Raw genomic sequence first — 23,305 nt, 5'->3', positions numbered from 1 at the left:
TGAAACTCTGTGGTAATATAGCAGCTAAAGCTCTGTCCTGTGACATATCAGACAGACACTGTCTCTATTGTCTTTAGTGTCTTTTCAGTGAAGATTTTTATTCCAGTCTATATCTGTTTGGAATTTGAAATTGTTTTTATATGTGGTATTACTGTTTATGTTTTTATTGATCTGTCTCTTCATGATGCTTCATAGGAAATAAAGAAAGCAAGGAAGCAGTGAATCATAGAATCATAGAATCATAGAATCATAGATTTGGAAGAGACCACAAGGGCCATCGAGTCCAACCCCCTGCCAAGCAGGAAACACCATCAGAGCACTCCTGACATATGGTTGTCAAGCCTCTGCTTAAAGACCTCCAAAGAAGGAGACTCCACCACACTCCTTGGCAGCAAATTCCACTGTCGAACAGGTCTTACTGTCAGGAAGTTCTTCCTAATGTTTAGGTGGAATCTTCTTTCTTGTAGTTTGGATCCATTGCTCCGTGTCCGCTTCTCTGGAGCAGCAGAAAACAACCTTTCTCCCTCCTCTATGTGACATCCTTTTATATATTTGAACATGGCTATCATATCACCCCTTAACCTCCTCTTCTCCAGGCTAAACATGCCCAGCTCCCTTAGCCGTTCCTCATAAGGCATCGTTTCCAGGCCTTTGACCATTTTGGTTGCCCTCCTCTGGACACGTTCCAGTTTGTCAGTGTCCTTCTTGAACTGTGGTGCCCAGAACTGGACACAGTACTCCAGGTGAGGTCTGACCAGAGCAGAATACAGTGGCACTATTACTTCCCTTGATCTAGATGCTATACTCCTATTGATAGCAGTGATTCATAACCAGGGTTCAAGACACCCGACAGGAAGGTTGTAATATGGGATTGGGGGTGGGTGGGGGTGTCAATCACAATAAAGTACCTTTGGGTTGCAGAACTCAGTTTGCTTTGTCACAGAAACAAGCTATAAATATATTTTAATAGCAAAACACACTTCACTTTTTACAGGTGTCCAGCTAGTACTTGTTGTGACTTCATGTAAATTATTTGTCCATCTGCAGACATATCTGAAACAGAATCAAGCCTGAACTACCATATTTCCTATTTTCCTGCATGATTGCAAGGAGATTGGATGGAGATTGGATCTGATTCTGCTTTTAAACTAACTCTGGTGGGACGCATGTTGTGCTCTTTCTGGGGTAGGTTGTCCACCTTTGGTTCTCACCCTACAGTCAACTCTCTCCCATGGTTCCTAGAAGCTGTCACAACAGTGGCCACACCCTGGGAAATGGCTTTGACTGGCTGGATAAACTGGGAAAGAGTGTTAGACATGGATCTGGGAGACCTGGTTTCTAGATCTTTTCCTCATGAAGTTCACTGAGCGGCCTTGGGCTAAGTGCCATTTTACTTTTCAGTTTCTGTATTGGCTTAAGTCAAAGCGATTGTGGGAGTGCTGCATTCACCTTCATTATACACCTTCAGGTGCCAGGCCATAATGCTCCCCCAGGTCTTGGGCTGATTGACCTCCAATGGCCATTTAAATGTGTTGTGGGTGGGGTTTGTTTTTTCTTATTTTTACTATTCTTACTATGTATTTTGTGGACTTTTATTGTAATTTTATGTTGTCAACCACACTGAGATCTGCAGATAAAAAGCAGTAAACAAAATTTATTATAATGATTATGATTTCTGCATTTTAACAATATTGTACAGCTGGTTTTTATGTTTTGTACACTGCTTACAAGCCATATTGGCATTAAGTGATATATAAATCTAATAACAACAACAACATGCTGCCTTGTGCTTCAGGTTTGAAAGGGTGTGTGTGTTCACTTATAGTTTCTATCAATTTCCTTGCATACTGGCAAAGTTTTAAAAATAACATGGAAGCATGCATACTCAAAAGCTAATCTCTGAGTGCATGGTACCTGAAAATAATTTAGTAGTCTGTCTTTGTCAGAACACAACCATACTTTAAGGGCTGTTTTAAACAAGATGGTTTTGTACTTGGATATGATATAAATGCCATGTGTCATATCTGAAATGTCTGTGCAAGCATTTTTAGCTGTTTCTCCAAAATACAGGAAATGGTGATTAGGGGGAAACAACAGCACCCCAGTATATACTGTCATACCTTGGGTTGCGAATGTGATCCGTGCGGGAGGCACATTCGCAACCTGCAGCGTTGGCAGCCTGAAGTGCTGTGTCTGCACATGCGCGTGACACAATTCAGCACTTCTGCGCATGTGCATGACGTCATTTTGCAGTTCTGCGCATACGCAAGTGCCGAAACGTGGAAGTAACCTGTTCCTGTACTTCTGGGTTTGGCGCGGTCTGCAACCCGAAAACATGCAACCCTCAGCGTTCGTAACCCGAGGTATGACTGTATGCATGTTAAAGAGATAAGTGGTTAAAAACATATGTGCAAGGTAACACAAAGAAAGCCTTGCTTTCCATAGTGGCCAATCAGGAGGCTTGCCTGGCACCTTCATTACATACCTGCAGGTGCCAGGCAAAAAGGTTTCTCTTCAACTAGGCATTGGGCTGCTTAACATTCAGTGGTCTTTTAAATATGTCTGTGGGAGTGGGGTTATTGCTTGGTTTTTGTTTTATTTTGTATTTTGTGTTTTTATGTAGTGATCCTCTCTGTGATCCTCGGATGAAGCGTGGTATAAAAGAGGGATTAACTATAAATGACTATTGTGGGAACTGCAGCACTGTGGTGGGAATGGAGTCTCCGAATATCTCTCAGCACCCTTAACAAACTACAATTCCCAGGATCTTTTGGGGAAAACAATGGCTGTTTAAAGTGGTATAATACTGCTTTAAACATGTAGGGCAGATGTGGCTTTAGTGTTTTCTTACACGTGAGGAAATGGATCCTTAGAAATGGCCCCCGAAGTGTTAGTCGTTTATCAGTCCAGGCTCCAGCTTACAATATTTTTTCAAAAGTTTAGATGCTAGTAGCTGTCTTTTGGGATAATTTATTTTAAAGTTGTTTTTAGGGGCACAATAAGTCAGTTTTTAAAGTGATTCCTTGGGACAGTCCCCTTGGGTTTGCATCATCTAAAAAGATTTTTTATCCTCTTGCCCCAATATAACCCCCCCAACAAATGAATATATAATATTCTCACTTAATTATGTCTGTATTCTAATACACATGTGAGAGAGAAAATGGGATTTTGCCGTATTATCATATATTAAATCAGTGTTAAAATGCAGGCATATGCAAACAGCCTTATATTCCATAGCCACACACTTGATACAGTGCATTGGAAGGTCAGGGTATTTAACTGAGTATACTCCCCTTGAGACGCAACAGATTTGCAGATATATAGCCTAATCCAAAGTACACATTCTTTAAGTCTTAGAAGATCAGGCTTGAGCATTAATTCTCTGAGGAACTGCTGCAGGGTTGTGTGGTCCTTTCATCCAAATTCTAATGATTCCTTGGCTGTGTTTACATGCCATGTTAAGCTATAGTTAGTATGGTTAGTATCTATGGTTTAACAGGAGCAGGCAGCTTGCTGGTGCTCCTCCCTTCCTCTCTGTGGCACTGTGCTCGCAACTGGCTTGTTGTGTCGTCCAAACCCAAATTTGCAGTTTCTTTTCCCCAAACCACAATGAGTAAGACCATAATGAACCTTGGCTACTGTTTGCGCCTTGTTTAGAGAGAAGCAAACCACAAACCTTGATTTGTCATATCAGCTAAACCTGAGCTCATGGTTGGTTTGTTTGTTCGTTTGTTTGTTTGTTTGTTTGTTTCAATGCAGCACATCTGGGAGTGAGGGAGGTGCAAAGCATTAACTATAAACTATAAGCATTAACTATGGTTTAAGATGATTTGCAAATCTCTGTTTTTTAATCAGTTTATATTCTCCCCCCTCCCCTCCTTATTTTTAAAAGCCATTTTAAATGGGTTCCTTTCCTCCTCTTCTCCCGCATTTTAAAATCAGGTTGAAATAGATTTCTTTGTTCTCAGATTTTAGATCCATGCAGATGATCATATTACACTAGGAGAAGCTTTCACATTTTGGAACGCTTCAGTCATTTAAATTATCTAGCCACATTTTAAGGAGGGGTTTAGGGTGGGTCAACACATGCAGCAGAATGTGGTGGGGATCAGATGCTAGAATGGCATCTTCCAACTGCAGGTTGCATATGCAGCTCTGCCGTGCTGTGTACTACATGGGCATGTAAGAAACTCCCTGCAAGGAGAAAACTTTTTATTGGATTGTGATATTTACTGAGTTTTATTGTTACGCCAGGAGCTACCAACTCTGTTATATTTCTTGCCAACACCTCAAAAAACCCCACCCCACCAAAAAACCCATGTCTTCCTTTACACCTCAGCCAACTCCCCATCCCCTACACAGCTCCTTCATCCCTCTCCTAACTGTTGCCCTCACCCCTACCTTCCTTCTACCTCCCCCATCCCACTTCCTTTCCGAACCCAGTAGAGCTCAAGCCAAATTCCTCCATCCCCTCACAGCTCACCCCAGTCCCAAGATCTCACTTCTCCTGCCTCTCACAGAGAAGATTGTCACCACTAACAGAAGGAAGTATGCATTTTGAAATTCCTTCTGTTGCAAGCAGCAGTGGATGAAGGAGAGAATTACTTTCCCCCCTATATAGCAGTAGTAGGGGCGGCCTCAACAAAGTGTATGTGACCAGGTCTCAAGCACACATGAGATACAAGTAGGTAATAGCATGTGTAGTTAAAATGCTCATCTGTATCCATCCATAGTCAGCCGCAGTTCCCATAGTTAGTAGTAGCTTTCCTAGCTTTGATGCTAGAAAAATGCAATCTGTGCTGATGATAGAAGTAGTGTGACTCATGCAATACGTTGGCGATTAATATACACAGAATAATAAATTATACATTCTTTATCAACCTTCTGAGAAAAATACAAAACATTAAACAAAGCCACAGAGACTAGCGAACTACCCAACCTAAGATGAACTTATAATGCCTCGTTTCAATAGATTTTTCAAGTGCTTAACTCAGTCTTTTAGATAAGTTCATGAAGATACCAACAAAAGGTAAGTAAAGGTAGATAGATGTTAATGAAGTTGTAGACGACAGGGTGCCAGTGTTTTGCACCTGTTTCACCCTGGCAGTCCAAGTAATCAAGAGGCCACTGTTTGCCCCCGATGGGGCCCTTTTACTGGGGCTTGCAGGTAGCACACTCCCAAAATAGTTTTCTGGGCTTCTTCAGTGGTCTGATCTCAAAGTCTTGATATGTATATTGATATTCAGTCTTATAGAGAATACTCTTTCCACCAGCTTCATTAACATCTATCTACAACTCCACTGGCATCTCTCGGTATTGTGAATAACACCGAACTTACCTTTCGTTGGTATCTTCATGAACTTAGCTAAAAGACTGAGTTAAGCATTTGAAAAATCTAATGAAACCAGACATTATAAGTTCATCTTAGGTTGGGTAGTTCGCAAGTCTCTGTGGCTTTGTTTAATGTTTTGTATTTTTCCTAGCTTTGATGGCTAAGTTCATGCTTCATCTTGGCCCAAATACTTGGAGATGATCAGGTTATTGGTACAAGGGCAAAATAGATAGGGAATAAGGCAGCCCTTGGTAAGGAGCAGGGAGTTGAGTTGGGTACTGGAAATCCTCATTGCCTGGTTTCTTAGCTTTCCTCGAACATCTAACATATTGCTGAATTTCTCCAGTGTTCCAAGAGCTGAAGTATACAGCATGTAATAAGCATTTAAATAAAAAGCAGAGATTCTTGAGATGTGTATTTCTGTACAGATCCTGATTTTGCACTTCCATTGGCACTTCCATTTTGTACTTCCATAATATGGACTGCACAAAAACTCATGTGCATGCTGTCTTGCCCTTTGTTTGCATTAAAAGCATGGTTGAAAGCCACAGCCACTGGCGAGCTTTTGGAATTCTTAACATGTAAAACTATGTAGATTTGCAATTATAGTAGTGCAATTTGAATATATATGTTCGTCTCCCTCCTTCCCTATCACTTTCCCTCTCTCTCTCTGAATTGCCTTTGTTATAAGCTTACGGATGTCTGTCAAGTGCAGAAACGACATGTCGCTTGTCAAGTGATCATCTCCTGGGGTAAACAGTTGGGCTTCTCTACTTGCAGGAAATCCCAGCTGTCATGTGGGATTCCATCTGTGAATATTCATTTTTATTTTCCGTTCAGTGCCTCACTCCCTACCCCCACCCCCTGGTAGTTTGGCAGCAAACTATTAAAGTATTACACATTCTCATGTGCTTTGTAGTAAATTATATTATTATTACTATTAACTTTAAAAATATATCCTCTTTTCAGACCACAGCCAAATGCAGGATCTTATGGTGGCTTCCCCTGGATGAGATGACAGGGATAGGGGGAAAGAAAAGAATGTGTTTGTCTCCATAGCAGGAGAGGAAAGGGGTGCAGTGAGAAACAGAAGACCAAAGGAAGAGGTTCTTGAAAAGAGGAATTTATTATATTAAGATTGCACACATATTTAAACCACACACTTCCTCAAGGGCAACGAGTATTCATGTATGTTATTCTCTCCTATGTTGGAGTAAGCAAGACAGTCTCTGTTCTTGCTTTTATGTTGTTTATAGGGATGATTTCCTTGTGATGGCAGCTATTTGGATGCAGTTTAAAATATGTACGTCTGTGCTGAGTTCCACTTTTAACCAGGTTGTCTTGTTTTCCAAAAGCAGGATTGGGCAACCTGTCCCCTTAAGGGTTGTGTGGGACCCTCGGCCTAATTTTATGTTGGTGGCAAGGAGAGAAAAATGGGGAGATAGGAGAGAGGGAGAGAGAGAGAACACACAAGAAAAGGCAGTGGAAGAAAGATATAGAAAATGTAATCTCCCCACCCACCTCTGGCTCCACTCACCTTGGTTTGTAGCACCCAACAGATTACCCCTGGGGGGAATGTGGTTCTTGGCAGGCAAAAAGTTTCCCACCTCTGTCCTAAAGCATAGTTTACACTAAGCACACTTTATCTGGCTTTGACTATAATGAGGAAGTGCAGTTAGCTGAAAATGGAATGAAACCTTTTGATTCTCACAGCCATGTCGCCCAGGTTCATTCTTGTGCTAAACTATTCTTTATGTTACATCCAGAAGCAGTAGCGGTGTTTGTGCCATGCCTCCTGTTTACTTCAGCTGCTGTAGGAATCTAAAATATCAAGCAATTTGAAACTACTGGGTAGAAGACTAGATACATTATGTCTTATAATACAGTTCTTCCTTGAATGCATTTTGTGGGGAACACTTTCAAAAAGCTTCACTTTTGACACATACTTTTTTTTTAAGAGAGAGAGAAAGGAAACAAATAATAGCCTTTCCTTTTCCTGACTTTGTAACATTTTAAGGTGTCAAGTTATTTTTGGCATGTACCTTCTTTTTGGATCAGTGCTTATTCAGCCAATATAGTAGCGTAGACTGCAGAATGCGCCCTTGCGTGTTTTTAAACTTCCCTATGCAGAGGAAATTAGCATATCAGGGTGGAGAGTCCAGCTTAGTCTTCTTTGTGACATGCTATTTTTCATATGCAGAGATTTATTATTTTGTTAAAGGCAAATTCAGACATTCAACCTCTCCTGCTTGTGGAACTGTACAATCCGGAACACCTTTATTGCTTGATTATACTGAATGTGTAACTGCTCAGGTTTTAATCTGTCCTTGGAAGATGTAAACCACTGATGTTATAAATGTTTCTAAGCAATGCTATCTAAGATTACTGAATTATTAGGGATTCCTCTTAGGCTGGTAAAAAAATATTTTCAAGCATTTTATTGGCTATTTTTGCCTCCATTAACCTCCTGACTTCTGTATAAACAGTACTTGAGGGTTACCTCACTTGTTTGTCCAGTTACTTGAAAGGTTAGCAAAAAGTGGATATCTGCTCGACCTCTCTTATCCTCATTAGCAGATTCTAATTGTTCCCAAAGAGATCAACTTTTGCCCTTGTTTGCCCTTGTCAAATTGGACTCGTTGTGGTTTTTACAAAAGGAGGCTTGAAACTGAAATAGCACACTCAGTTGAAAAATATTTAAGGGAATGTTGTATAGAGCTACTAATAAATATTTATGTTACATGATGCACCACCAATTCTGAATCACAGGGTTTGGGTACTATAGATGAAAATTCAGAAACGGTGTGCCTTGTTTGTTTTCCCTTGTGTGTATTTATTTCAGCTTCTATCTTTCCTCACCCCTGGGGCCTGGAAACAGTAATAAGAATTTAACAAGGTACAGTACAATCAGCAGAATGAAACTTCAAATTAATGCAATATTATATTAAAATATCTAAATCATAGATTTAGAATTGTTGGAAAGAACCCTGAGGATCATCTAGTCCATCCTGCAGGAATGTGCAGGAATGTGCAGCAGTCCCATACAGTGATCGAACCTGCAACCTTGGTGTTATCAACCCCATGCTCTAAGCAACTGAACTATCCAGACCCTATATATTTGAACACTTCCCATTAAAAGCCTCTTTCACAACTGGAAACTCTTCAGTCTTTTGTGGAAAATGTACTCATTTCTGATTTTGACAAACCTTTAGCTCTTTCCAACATAATAATTATGCTTAAATATAACCCTTTTTGGCCTCGTCCATTTGGGCCTTCAAAGCTGTTTACAACAAAATTACATTTTAGAATGCATCAGAAGATTATACTTGATGCAAACAATGGACCGGTTTACATGTAGCAATAAGCCATGGCTTAAGTGTTAAGTGTGGTCTTTCTGAACATCAAACTTCAGCCCGGAATACTATGTGTTGTTTGCTAGCAACAAACCACTAGGTGAAGCAATGGTTTGTTGTTGGCTTATGAACCACGGCTTGTTTTAACTATGTTTTGGTGTTAGGTTCAAACCTAGCAGCCTTGGTTAACCATGGTGTGTTTCATCACCCCATCCCAAGCTACTAAGGCATTAGCAGCCAGAAAACAAACCAAGCTTTGGCAAAACAAGCTGTGGTTTGTTTGCCCATTTGTGAGGTAAAACATAGCTTATGTGTGAATGCATTTGGATTGGTTTCCATATGTATGACCAAATCACAAGAATCTATGTTAGATTTTGAAGGAAGGATAGGAATACCAATAAGTTAAATATAGGTAATTTTCAAGTATATGCATGCCATAAAGTAGGCCAGGACAAAATGCAACAGGCCCCAAATATTAACTGACTATTGCTAATATTGCAATGGTATTCTTATTTGAAGAGATGGATATACTAGTACTGTTGCTTTGTTTGAAAATCAGAGCTAGTAATAAGGAAAGCAGATTACTGTGATACCTTCCTAGCACACTCGTATGCTGACTCTCTAACATTATGTTGGGTTTGGAGATATATATTGCCCACTTATTTTGAGTAAAAAAATTGAGATGTTTAATATGTATATGTGTGTGTGTGTGTGTGTATGGTATATATAAGGTATATAAGAGCATAAGCTGTCTATGTTAGGTTGTCTATGCTCTTGATTCCTCTTTTGAAAGAACAAATCATAACATAAAGATAAATCCAGCAGCAAATGTCACCATGTGTGTTGGCAATGACCAGCTAACCTTTACCACAATAAGATGAAAGAATAGCCCATACTCCCATGATGTTTTAACATTAGTCCTCAAACTTTTTATTTCCCAACAGCCCAAATAACTGACAGCTCTGCTACATATACTGAAAGTGAGTTCAGGTTAGTTTGGTACAAGTGGTACAGATAGGTGCTCTGATATTAGTTGGATAGGAAAATGCAAGTGCAACTAGGTGCTGCGGAAGGACTTATGATCTGTTCTGCTGGGTCAGACCAAAGGCCCATCTAGTCTAGCATCCTGTTTTCACAGTGGACAACCAGATGGCTGTGGGAAACCTTCAAGCAGGACCATTCTCCTCAGTGGTGATTCACAACATCTAAAGCCCTAAATGACTTGAGACCTGGGTAACTTCTGAACTGCCTTCATAGGCAAGTCCCTCTAAATATGCTTTGTTTGGCATCTGATTCTTTGCTCCACATTTCTCAGCCAACAGTGGTGTGGTGGCCAGTGACAAGGAGCAGAGCCTTCTCCATTGTGGCACCTACACTGGGAATCCACGTGTGATTGTATGTGGACAGAGCAATCGTAGATATAGGAAGCTGGTGGAATGTATACCACCTTAAATTAAGCTGGTGTAAGTTACCACATTCCAAACTCTATTCAGGTGAGCTGTCGGAGCCTGGCAGAGGGAAAACAAGCCTTTATGTTCGACATAAGCCACACTTTTTCTCCATTGTAATTTCTGCTGGGTTGCTAGGTCACGTGACTGAGCTGAAAGAGGTTTGTAATAGCTGGAAGCCTTTCCTTCTCCTGCCACACCTCAGGAACATTGTTTTTGGGGGATTTACAGCAGCATAAGCCTTTACAGTACTACTGGCTGAGCCAGAGTGAAGGACTTATGCGAGCTCATCCCCAACTCTGCTGTGACAGCCCAAGATCTGCCTATTGCAAAGTTATTCACCCTGGTGGATCTTGGGTTAGAACCTGGTCATTTTCTCTTTCCCTTCGTTTTGTCATGCATTTATTGAAAAGCATTAATAAACCACTTAATATTTGAAAAATATATTACGTGGTGTACAACCTAAAAACAATACAGCAGTGGCAAAAAAGCATATAAGACAAATAAAAACTGGGATACAGGGAATCCAACCAAAGAAAAGCACGGTCCAATTTTAGGTATCAGAAAAAGCCTAGGCAAAATTATTTCCTATTGTTGTGTCCTTTTATTAATTTGCAGCTTTATAAAGGCCTGCTTTGGTTGTTTAACTTATTTTTGAGCTTGTTCTGTTGATTGCAATTTTCCTATGATTGCTGTTTTATATGTTACAGACATATATGACCATTTTAGAGCACAATCCTAACCCTCTGATGTTGATGGCTGGTGTTTGTGTAGAGGTTGTATTCCATGCTAGTCCTACTCAGATCAGACCCATAGAAATAACCAGAACTAACTCATCTCCATTAATTTGGATAGGTCTACTCTGAACAGAATCAGCATTGGCTACAACCCCTGTGTATCTCTGCTGACCTCTACTGATGGAGAAGAGGTCCCCTGGTGGGAGGCAGGGTGCTCTATTGTGACAGAGGCAGCAGCCTCCAGCTGGTGGCAACAGACATAAAGCTTGATCAGAAGCACCATGGATCCCTCACAGTTGTTGCAGTGAGAAGGAAGAAAGAGACACCACGACAACTTCTGGCAAGCTGGCAGGACTTAGAATGTGATGGTGGATTAGCTGCTTTGCTCATCCCTAGCCCCACATAGGACTGAACTTAGATTTGTCACCTTAAAATCTTTTTTAAATAGGCAGATATAAAATAAATGAATGAAAGAAAGAAATTAAAATGGAATAGAAAAAGTGATTTCTTCCTTGTAGACAATGAGAGGAGTGGAGGAAGCTAACGATTTCAAGACCCGTTCATGTAACGCTAAACCATAGTTTAGTGTTCCATCTATGGGCAACCTGTGCATAGCTTGTGATACAGTCCAACTAGAGCTGCTCAGTGTGGTTTGTAGGTTTTCAGTTCCTTTCCATGGTGTTTGGACAAGCCTCTTGAAAACAGCATAGGTGAAACATTGCCATTGCTGCTCTGTCACAACGCTGCCATATAACACTATATATTGATTTTAATAAATAATAATTAAATGATAAAACATTACACTGCTACAACATTTGAATTGCTTGGTTTGTAGCATAGTAGTGTCAGCCCACATATCTCGAGCCTGTCTTTCTCAGCGTAATGTTAGGGCAGCGTGATGGTCACTGTGTCTTATTTTCCAAACTATTAATGAACCCACAGGATTTGGCTTTAAATCTATGCTTCCAACTTCTGAGTCAGTCATGGAAACATAATTTCTCTCACAAAGGTTTGGAGCTGCTGGAAAATGATCTTATCCAGATATTTTTTTTGCTGGTTGGGGGGAGAGAAAACCTAGTGGAGTATTACCTTGAGACCCTTTTCATTGTACTCTGTATTCTGAGTCATAGTTTCATGATGTTTGATATACAGAACAAGGACTGGTGAATGATAAATGTCTAACCGGCATTTCACTACCAGCCTATGTTGATAAGGCTTACTAAATTCCAGATCAGTTCCTTCCTTGCATCTAGATTTAACAGAGAGACGGAGTGCCAATAATCTGAACTTTTCTACCCTAACACACAAAATGCGTTTCGTAATAAAATGTGTCACTTTGCCTTTGTAAAGAAGGGTGGGTATCATGCCTCCCCTCCCCAAACTCCTTTTGGGCTTCATTCAAATGAATTCTGGCTTCTGCTTTTCTTCTTCGAGATCATGCATGTGGAATCATTAGCATTATTATTTCAACAGTAGTAGAGCAGCACATCAGCAGTCAGTAAGGGGGGAGGAGGGGGGAAATTACATTATCCATTCAGAATAATTCCCCACTATAATATAAATGTTACCCAGGACAGAGCTTTGAAATGGATACTGATTCTTTAAATTCTTTCCTGTCTGTTTCAGGAAATAGTAAGATCTTGTTGATAATGAAGTACAATGTGTCTAAAGTTCACTTCTAAACACTTGGCTCTTTTCTGTGAAAGTCATCTGCATTCCCTTTATAATTCTAAGCCACCAGAGATATGCCTAATCTTGGAGATCTGATCCAGCGCTATCATTCAGAAAAATCCTTGATAATAATTCCGCCATTCAGATCTATGAAAGCACTAAAGCTTTGCAGCTTGTGTCGTCTTCTCCTTCTTCTTTCTTTTGCTTTTTTTTTTTAAGTCCCGAGGCTGGGGAATAAGGCCTTGGCTTATGGGTTTGGAGATTTAGTTGTTTGCAAATAAAATGATTATTACTATTATTATTCAAGTTCTTAATCAATGCAAGCAAATGGCATCTGTTTGTTATCATCCTTTCTCCAGAAGACAAAGGCTCCAGTCCCTATGGTGCTGACTGCTGGCCCCAAGTGGCTGCTGGATGTGACTTGGCAAGGAGTGGAAGACAACAAAAACAACTGCATTGTGTACAGCAAAGGTAAACACAAGCTGATTTTCCCTTCCACTTTCTTTGCAATGAATTAAAACGGTGCTGATGAAACGTGCCTGTTGCATAACAGGTGGCAAATGCAGGTTACAAAGGCGGGCCTGTGGTTCTCCTTTCTCTTCTTCTGATCTAAGAAGCATTATTCCATTTTTTTACCTGAAAAAATAGTTTTTCTCCATTATGCATTAAATGAGTGTGAAGCAGAGGCATACTATTACCACTTAAGATTCAAACAGATAAAGCACTTAAGGAAAAAAAGCAAAGAGCTTTCTTATACTCGATGCATTGTATTATATAAAATGTTGATGCCATTGTAAGCCATTGCCCAATTTACCTGCCATTTAAGCCACTGTCCAAAGTATGTCCTAGGCTTTACAGACTTGTTCAAAGACTTGTAGGAATGTAGCATCTCTCTGATTCCCCACCCCTTAGTTTCTTGCTGCATTGTATCACAAGCCTCTTTTGAAGTTTCTTTGAGCTTTGAAAGTTCATTAAGTAGTTCATTAACCTGCAGTTCTAACCTGATTTAAATCCAAAATGTTGTGCTCGTACCCCCTACCTCGTGAAAAGTGTGTGAACCTTGACTTTTTTGAAAATGTTGTTGAAAAATAGCATTTAGTTTCTGAAATATAATTGTAAGAAATTTTATTGTTGTCATTATTTTGGAACCTTGACAGTGATTAAGTATTGAAGGCAGCTAGATTTGGCTCACAGTGTGTAAACAAACAAAAATGTTCTTTGCTCATTAACGACATCATGATGCCATTTAAAATGCATGGCAATTACTACTTTCCAACTTTCCACTGTAGTGATTCCCAAAAATGATATGCTAGGATCCACAGTGGTCACAAGAGTATTGTGTGTGGGTTACCATGTGGCTAGAGATTATAGCTGCAATCCTGCACACCAGTAGGTTGCTGAAATCCCATTAACTTTAGTGGGAACTTAAGCAGCCTAACAGCACAGGACTGAAGTTGTTGTGTCATAAAGGTAAAGGTAAAGGTAAAGGGACCCTTGACCGTTAGGTCTACTCGCGGACGACTGGGGTTGCGGCGCTCATCTTGCTTTACTGGCTAATACGGTGCAATAGGCAGGCATCTGAACTGTCAAGCTAGGACTTTGGCTCACAGGAGGATTTAGAGCAAAGGCAAAACTTAAGTTCTGTACAGATAAAAGTATAGAACCTGTATAGATAAAAGTTTGGTCACCACTCTTTATTAGATTGAACGTCACCCCAGCTCCTATCAGTGTTCCTTTGATCAATAGCTAGAGGCCTGAGCTTTTTTTTTTTTTAAAAAAAAAAGGTACAAAATTAAACCTGCAATGCTGAATTGGTACTAAAGATCTGTGATACCTGACTGCTCAGTCAAGAAATTGTGAATACAGCTGCTGTGCCCCATTAGCATAGTCAATGTTGTATTTATTCCTCCTCCATTTAGTCTTTCCAACTAAGCTCAGGTTTCAAATTCTATAAATCCCCAGTCTCACTGCTTTGTGATTACTTCAGAAATTGCACAGTTCTACAGCAATTTATTTTAGGGGTTTTTTTTTATTCCTTACCAAACAGACCCACTGAGATGAAAGATTTGTTTGCTGCGACAACCTAGTGACCATTTTGCATACAACCAGCAAGGCAAATAAGCACCCATATCACTATATTAACATACAAAACACTAATCATAACATCAAAGGCTACTAAAACTTACTAGAAACAATTACAACTTGTTCCTATAATCATTGCAATTTGTACACTTATAAGAGGATTGCCTTTAAACTGCTACAAGCCTTTGAAAATTGAAACACTGAAAACAGAGAATTTGCATGTTTAAAAATGAGTAGTTGCACACTAAGGTCTTATGCATTCTTCCTTTTATAATTACAAAACACCAATAAATTAATTTTGTAACCTGAAAATACCTGATTTAGTTAAGGAAAAACCTTGAGCCAAAAAGGAATGAATCTGCATCATTTTAAAGTGTAGTGTGACTCATTGCTCTAGCAGCAGAAAACAGCACAGTATTTTGATGTTTGCGTACAGTAACATTTTTCATATGCGTGAGAAATTGCAATTTATTTTGAAAGGTATTAAGGACTGTTTATATGGAAACTTTGCAGCAGTTATCCAAAGTACAACTTCAGCCTAGAGATACATCAGGAGTAGAAATCCAGGATGTTCATAGTGGAAAGTTTTCTCTGACAGTCTCTTACACTTCTTTTTTATTCTTATAGACTTCTTACATGTTTCTTTCCACCCCCACCTCACACCTTCTTGTATTCTCTCAGTTTTCTGGAAGGTGCAATGCCTGAGCTATGGGGAAGATCTGTAAGGGCTGATCCTGCTACAGAACCACTTGTTTAAATTCAGATCTGATAGTAACGTTTTCTTGAAGAGGAGCCAATTTGCATCATTGTGTATGTTTGCTGAAATGTGGCAGTTTAGCCCAACAGCAGATGAGGTGGTAAAATTGTTCCCGAACTGTACCACTTTAGACTGAAGATTGTGCTTTGTGTTGTTAAATGATGGACATAAAAATAACCTTTATTCACATGTAGGAAGCAAACTATTTTAGACCTCTCTATCCTAACATCTAATTTACTGTATGCAGATTGCTTTTAAAATGGAGAAGGGTGTGGTCTGACGTGATAAAATCATGTACTACATATAAGGTTGAATTATTCAAGGAAATTCTATGGTTTCAGTGCATGTCTTGGGACTCATTTTCCATCAAGACACAATTTCTCCATGCTATCAAAATTCCTTGGGAACGTCAGCTAGTATTGGCATACTAATATATTAGTATATATTGAAAAACAGGATTCTGGGGTTCACATAGACAGAAATTCACTACCATAGGATATGATGATGGACATTACTTTAGATGGTTTTAGGAAGGGATTGGACAAATCCATGACGAGTTACACTTGTTATTGGTTATTGGTCATGAACCAGAAGGTTGCATAAAACATGGAGAGTTATTGCCTGCATATTTATGGATTATTTAAAATACTTCCAGGCTACCCAGCCTTCAGTAGGTTCCAGGGCAGTATGCATAAAACATAAACTTAGACATTCCTGGTAGATCCTGGCTGGTCACTGTGGGAAACAGTATACTGTACTAGATTAGATGGAACTTTGGTTCACACCACATGCTGTCGAATCCACATTTTCACACACTCTCAGCTCCAGACATGGTGTGTTCCACAGGAAAGTGTTGATCTGCTGCAGCCTCCCTTACTTGGGTTGCCTGCCGGCCCCTGCGAGACACCAATGGCAGGTTCTGGTTCATCATAAGTGAATCAGCTGAAGGATTTTTGCCACCTCAGGATGCATGCTTCTTGTACTCCAGTGACATTTCATCTGCTACGTTCAGATGGTTTGTTCTAGGTGTTGAAGGAAAAATAACAGTTGCAATAACTTCATCATTTTTTCCAGCACAGTCTCTCTTTTTAATTTTTTAAGTTAGTTTCATGTGCCCAGTTTGGGCAAGTACAATTGCTTATCTCATGCCTCAAAATTTACACAAAATAAGATATCTTATTGGGGCTGTAACAGCTTCAAGATGACATAACATATTTGTTTTCCCAGTTGAAAAAAATGTAACTCCTCACTTTTCATAAAATGATCTTATCTGTATTAAAAGATTGGTGTGCAACTCGTTGATTGAGTACTTTTGTGAAAATAGTTGTCAGATCAAAATGAAATAATCCTACTAGGCACTGCTACAAATGGGAATGTCAATGAAGGTTATGTGTGCATTGGATTTGTCCTGAATTTCCCTTAGGAAAGGTGTTTCTTCCCAAATTCTTGGTTGCTATTGGATAAATACCTTCAACTGTTAGAATGTACTGCATTGATAGAGTGGCCAAAAGGTGCAGGGGACTGGATAAGCTAGAATGTATAATGTATATTGACCCTCAGTGGGTGTTTTAGCTGATCTCTGCCCCTTTGAAAACCTTTCAGTAATATTTGCTTGGTGTTAGATAGCATGGCATGTGAAGATATAGGCTCCTTTAGCCTGTCTTTATGCTGATGAAAGCATATTCTTTCACTCTCCTGATGGTTAGTGATAGCTTAAGCAACTTGGATCCTTCTTTTCTGTGCATCTGTTTAAACCAATACTGAAGCATCGTGGATAAGCAAATTTGGAAAGGGCCATATGATGATATTTGCTGTTCTCCCTTTTGGTTATCCATTATGGTTATTCATTATGCTAACTACATCTTTAACTGTGGTCAGAGTTTTTGCTTAATGCAGGACCTAAACGCAGGTCCAAAATGTGGTTTGAGGCCTTGGAACCATGGTTAGCCCTAACTAGGGATAGCATCATAGTTGTTTTTACAGCTAACTGTAGCTAGGCACTGTGAGAAAGATTTGTATTCTGGAAGAGATGGAAAGGGCAATAGGACATGTGATCTTGTTACCCACTCCTGGCTTGCTTAACTGTGGTTAAGCAAATTGGCAGCATCATATATGAATTAGCTATTTGGTGTTAGTTTGTTGTGGTTGAACTAGCCTGTTGTGGCTGCAGAAATATATAGAAACAATAAAATAGCTAGAATATAAGTGTGATAAAATATATTTGGATAGCTGTATTTACTACTAGGAGAAAGATAGAGCTATGCAGTGCTTCTTTCACTGATGGAGTGTAGCACTGAAGTATCTACCGGTCTTGGATTGGGAGTGATCTAAACAGAGAAGTGATGGTGGCAGAATTGGACAGGACACATACTTGTCAGCTAGCTGCTCACTTGAGTGCAGTATATACTCAGACCAAGAAAATGGCAAATTGAATAGCTGCTATTAAACAAAATCTGAGCTGTTAATTATTACTCTTAGATTAAGAGTGCAATTGATTAAGAGTGCAAGGCAGGCCTTAAATGAAGGGAAAAAGAAACAAGTTACCGAACAAAACTGTGCACACTGAAATGAATCTGTGGGTAAGCACACATTATGTGTATCTTACCTAAATCATGGGTGTGAAAATATATATATATATATATATATATATATATATATATATATGGTATTGGCAAGAGAGGGGGCCTATAAAAATATTTAGCAGTGGGAATTATAAAATCATAAGGCGATTAAGTTAGCTAGTTGTGAAATTCTAATATTGCTTTTTAAATGACTTCAGGATATAGGAGGTGCTAAGGTTATTATCTGTTATCAGGAATACAGCAGAATTGTACGACTGGATAATAACTAAACAACTGACACAATGTAAAATTACATTATCAGTGTGTTAAAACAAAATTGCGCCCTAAAGGAGTCTACATGCCAGCTCAGAGCTGCAGTGTAATTATGCTTAACTCTGATAATTAAAATACAACGGAGATCAACAGAATCATTTTCATTAAGAAAATTATTAATGATGGTGGTATAACAGTAATTGATTGCAGAGCACCACAGGATAACTCCATGCAGTAAAAACCAACATGTTTAATATATGTCTGAGACCATTGCAGTGTGGTGCGTAAGGCTGAGGATGTTTGAAATTAAGATAGAACTGGTGAGATAAACTTGCATTCAAAACTAAAGATCATAAAATGGCTGCTTTTAAAACTATTTTAAAAAATATAAAATCCCAGTTTTAAAAAACCAAAACAAAACAGGAATGACTACCCTGTGAACTGTAAAAAAACAAATAAATAGCTGTTTGCTGCATCAATTACACAGCTGAAGTAGGCAGCACAAATATTTCTCAAGCCTTCTGTCATTTCTTTTTATGTTCCACATTGGTTGTTTTTATACTTATGATGATGATTTACTGATATTATTTTATTTTCTATCTGGCCTCACCAAGTAGTTTATGTCCTTAGTTATTATTGAGATGATGCAGAAGAAAGCATTTGCGCTCTCCCACTCCTTTTCAATGCATGCTTAATGAAATGTGAGTGGATAATTCTATATAAATAATAATTGATAATTGGCTCAGGAGTAGCAATTTATGTTTGGCCTCACATGCTTTAGAAAGGTGCTTAAATCATGCTTCAGCTTTTTAAGCACAAACTTCAATATTTGTTTGGAATGGGGGGGGATACTCTTTTCTTCCCTTCTTCTTTTTGTTTAATAATAAAAGTAATAACAACAACAACAACAACAATAACAACATCGTTTAACTTGTAAGCAATGCTTTCGAAGGTTCCTACTTGTTTTTATTATTGCGCAATGCTTACAGTACAGGTTAGTGCTATATAAACAGACTCAAATGAATGATATTAATAGGTAAAGGTAAAAAGGTAAAGGACCCCTGGATGGTTAAGTCCAGTCAAAGGTGACTATGAGGTGTGGCTCTCATCTCGCTTTCAGACTGAGGGAGCCGGCATTTGTCCACCGACAGTTTTCCAGGTCATGTGGCCAGCATGACTAAACCGCTTCTGGCGCAACGGGACACCGTGATGAGTGCCAGAGTGCACAGAAATGCCGTTTACCTTCCTGACGCAGTGGTATGATCGTAATACCACCTTCCCGACCTGGTGGTGCTATTTTCTGTAGATACCCCTTCTCTCTGAAGTGCGAGTAGGTCCAGCCCAAGACATTCTGGCGGCACCTGAGACGAACCACAAAATGCTCCTCCCTGCCACAAATGAAGAAGAGGGAACGAAGCTCTACTTTAGGTACTGGGTTGCAGGAAGTGGACATTTATATCAGGAGCAGGAGGCATGCGGAGATTTACATGTGATGCATTTCTTGGAGGTTGGATCTGCTGCCTCTGGGGATCCTGATGCCCAGGATGGTTGCCTCACCTTGCCTCATGGGAAGGCCAGCCCTGACTGCTAGCATCTGGTATGTGTGTTTGGCGGGAACTTGAGAAACAATTCTGTACCTTGTCTTTAGAAAATCCTTTTTATTTAAATAGGTGCCTAGCTTGTTGGACAGATTCGTTTTTCTAACTCTGCTTTTCCATATTTTAATTATATTAATTATATATTAAATTTAATTTGAACTGGCTGCTGTTTGTTATCTAGGGACATGGGTGGCGCTGTGGTCTGAACCACTGAGCTTCTTGGGCTTGCCGATCGGAAGGTTGGCGGTTCAAATACCTGCAACGGAGTGAGCTCCTGTTGCTCTGTCCCAGCTCCTGCCAACCTAGCAGTTCGAAAGCATGCCAGTGCATATAGATAAATAGGTACCACTGTAGCAGTAAGGTAAATGGCGTTTCCATGTGCTCTGGCTTCTGTCACGGTGTTCCGTTGCACCAGAAGTGGTTTAGTTATGCTGGCCACAGGACACGGAAAGCTGTCTGTGGACAAACGCTGGCTCCCTCGGTCTGAAAGCAAGATGAGTGCCGCAACCTCATAGTTGCCTTTGACTGGACTTAACCATCCAGGGGTCCTTTACCTTTTTAAACCTTTATTTGTTATCTATTTCAAACTGGTTTTTAGATTACCTTATTGTGATTTTTCTTATTTGTTCATGTGGAGTGGGCATTTTTATTGTGAAAATTGCCTAATAATAACAATAATAGTTATTGTATTTGACAAACGCTCTTCTAGCTGAGTGACCCAAGGTGATTTATCTTTTACTGTTTTTAGCCACATTGGACATCTGTAAAGGAAAGGCAGGATGCAAATGCATGAAATAAATAATAGTAAACATTTGGCTTACTTAAAGTTACATCTCAATCGGATAGAATTTCTTTTAAAACTGTTTTTATTGACAGATATCTGTTATCCATTTTCAATGGCAAACCAACTCAAATGAGCTTTTTTTAGAGAGAGAGGGAGCAATCCAAAGAAAATGGTGCCTGTTTCCAGGCCACTAAAATGAATGGGAGTTGTAGAAAGGTTGGTAGATGGCACCCAGAGTGTGACTTGTTAGACAATAGACAGCTATAATGAAGCTTAGCCACTTCTAGTATTGCCAACTAACATTGACTTTTTGGTAACTTATTGCTGAGCTGTACAGAGCCAGCCCAGCCATGAGGGAGGTACAGCCTCTGCTTCAGGTGGCAGAAGCCCTCCAGCTGGCGTGCCTGTGAGCCCCCTGCTTGCCCTGCCACCTCTGCCAGTGGTGGAGAAGTGCCGCAACCAGCGGTGCCAATTTTGGGCAAGATCGCTCATATGATTTTGGATGCTGCTTCTCTGCTGAGGTCCAGCACCGAGGGCCTTCTGGTGGTTCCCTCGCTGCGGGAAGTGAGGTTACAGGGAACCAGGCAGAGGACCTTCTTGGTAGTGGCGCCTGCCCTGTGGAACGCCCTTCTGTCAAGGAAATAAATAACTGTCTGACTTTTAGAAGACATCTGAAGGCAGCCCTGTTTAGGGCAGTTTTAAATGTCTGATGCTGTATTGTTTTTAATATTCGGTTGGAAGCTGCCCAGAGTGGCTGGGGAAACCCAGCCAGATGGGTGGGGTATAAATAAATTATTATTATTATTATTATTATTATTATTAATAATAATAATAATATTACTGCCAGTGGCAGATGGGGCAGGGTGTGTGGCGGCAGTCTTGCCGGTTGGGCTGGTTATTGCTAGTTCCCCCACACCCCTATACTACCTCCCACACAGTTTTGGGGGAGCAGATTTTTTTGGGCTCCAGGGAGGGGGACTGCAGGAGAAAGGGAGAATGGGCAAAAATCGTTGTGCCCTCCTTCTGCCAGTGGGAGTGTCCCAATATCAGAAATTTCTTACATTTTGCTTTTCAAGCCCTGAGTCTATTGAAGTCTTTGGGACTGAGGAAACCATCATTCTCACAAACACATTGCTTCACAGAGATGTTTCTACTTTTGTCTTCTGTGCAAAGCTAAAAGGGGGAGGGGGCAGCACAAATTTGCTGAGCCACACATTTGAAGTTGTCGACAACCCCATACACAAGAAAACAGAAGAAAATATATATGCACTCTGTCCTGTCAAAAGGCTTTCACCTTATCTTGAGAGACTGTCAGGGCAGGAACATCATGGAATGGACAGGAGTCTATTAAATTAATAAGCTGCAGGATGGTGTCTGGAGAGTTATGATGCTCCATAAATCCAGTTTGATCATGGTGGACAAGGTTTAAATCTGCAGACTTCTAATACACATCCACTTTTTGGATTGAATTTGAAGTTTTGTGCTGGAGACACAGAGATAGTCTTGCAGCTTGTGAATTAAGATTTATCTTCTTTTTTCCCCCTCATAGCATTTTTTTTTTATTTTAAAAAAACAGGGATTGACAAAAATGAAAGTACCTTAGGGATCCTGGCAAATGTTACTGCTTGAAACGAAAGAGCTGTTGTCAAGGTGAAACCATGACCTAGATGCCTAATATCAAACCTTGGTCATTCTTTTCAAACAGCCCCATCAGAACAGAGAGCAAAAGGTCTATATGAAATGAAACAAGGATGAATTTAGCCACAGCCTCTCTTATAGTGATTCCTGTCAAATGCTCCTGCCCTGAGTTTATGACACGAGGGGAAATGAACGTTGGCAGGTGTACTTTGTAAGAAATAAAAGGGGGGGGGGGGATCTGGGAATTTATTTTTCCCTGATTATAGAAACTTCTATTTTATGAAAGCTGTTTCTGCAGTACAAGACTACCGTGTTGCTTGCCCTCCAGATACTCAGCCTGGTTTTCATAATTAAGAGAAGAACTTTGTCATAATATTTATAGTGATTACTAGTTCCCAAGGAAGATTAATGGGAAATGTTAAAAAGCAACCTGGGTGTTGGACGTGAACAGCTAAATGAATGCATGGAACAAAACATTTAAATCCTCCTTGTACGCATGTGGTCTCTAGCTGATTACAGATCTTCAAGGGAGGAAAGGAAATTTACATGGCTCCCTCTGGTGGAAGAGCTTTGAGGTTTGGCTCCTTATGGAGCCAGATGAACTGACACCAGCAATTAATAATTGTGGTGGGGGACAACCTTAGTTTTTCAAGGTGACAGGGCAACTGGGCAATTGTATATTTGGGTTAAATTGCTGTTAAGCCAGGATTGCACCTTGCACTCTAGGGAACCAGTTAATTAAGTTCAGCTGGATCACATAGTGTTGGAACACAGTGATTATTTAACACAGGTAAATGTATTTTAGATTAGATGGTTTGTGGAGCAGTGGTTCATGACTTATATGTAATTTATATGCAATGCATTTAGGACATAATATAGTTAATGATAATTACTACTACTTAGTGTTGTGTGTGTTGTTGTTTTTTTAAAAATCTTTATCAGTCTTGTTCTTTTCACCAGCAGGTTTTAAATGGAATGAATGTTTAGCAATGTTGTAGATCAGAAAACCTCCCACCAATATTATGCTGGATATACATACACCAGATTGATTAAACATTAACTAAGGCAGTG

The 23,305-nt window shown here is 39.8% G+C and overlaps 1 protein-coding gene across 10 annotated transcripts in view; it reads left to right on the top strand.

Moving 5' to 3' along the window:
• The window catches only part of ZFPM2 (zinc finger protein, FOG family member 2), a 463,644-nt gene that overhangs the window by 322,485 nt on the left and 117,854 nt on the right, over positions 1-23,305 (top strand). For all 10 annotated transcript variants that reach the window (XM_081012507.1, XM_081012504.1, XM_081012502.1 and 7 more), the window contains one exon: positions 12,901-13,012. In XM_081012507.1, the coding sequence (XP_080868633.1) occupies positions 12,901-13,012 (112 nt within the window). The remainder of the gene's footprint in view (positions 1-12,900; positions 13,013-23,305) is intronic.

Source organism: Podarcis pityusensis (assembly GCF_964106645.2).
Source record: "Podarcis pityusensis genome assembly, chromosome: 7".
Classification (NCBI taxonomy): Eukaryota; Metazoa; Chordata; class Lepidosauria; order Squamata; family Lacertidae; genus Podarcis; species Podarcis pityusensis.
This window is presented reverse-complemented; position numbering and strand designations above follow the sequence as displayed.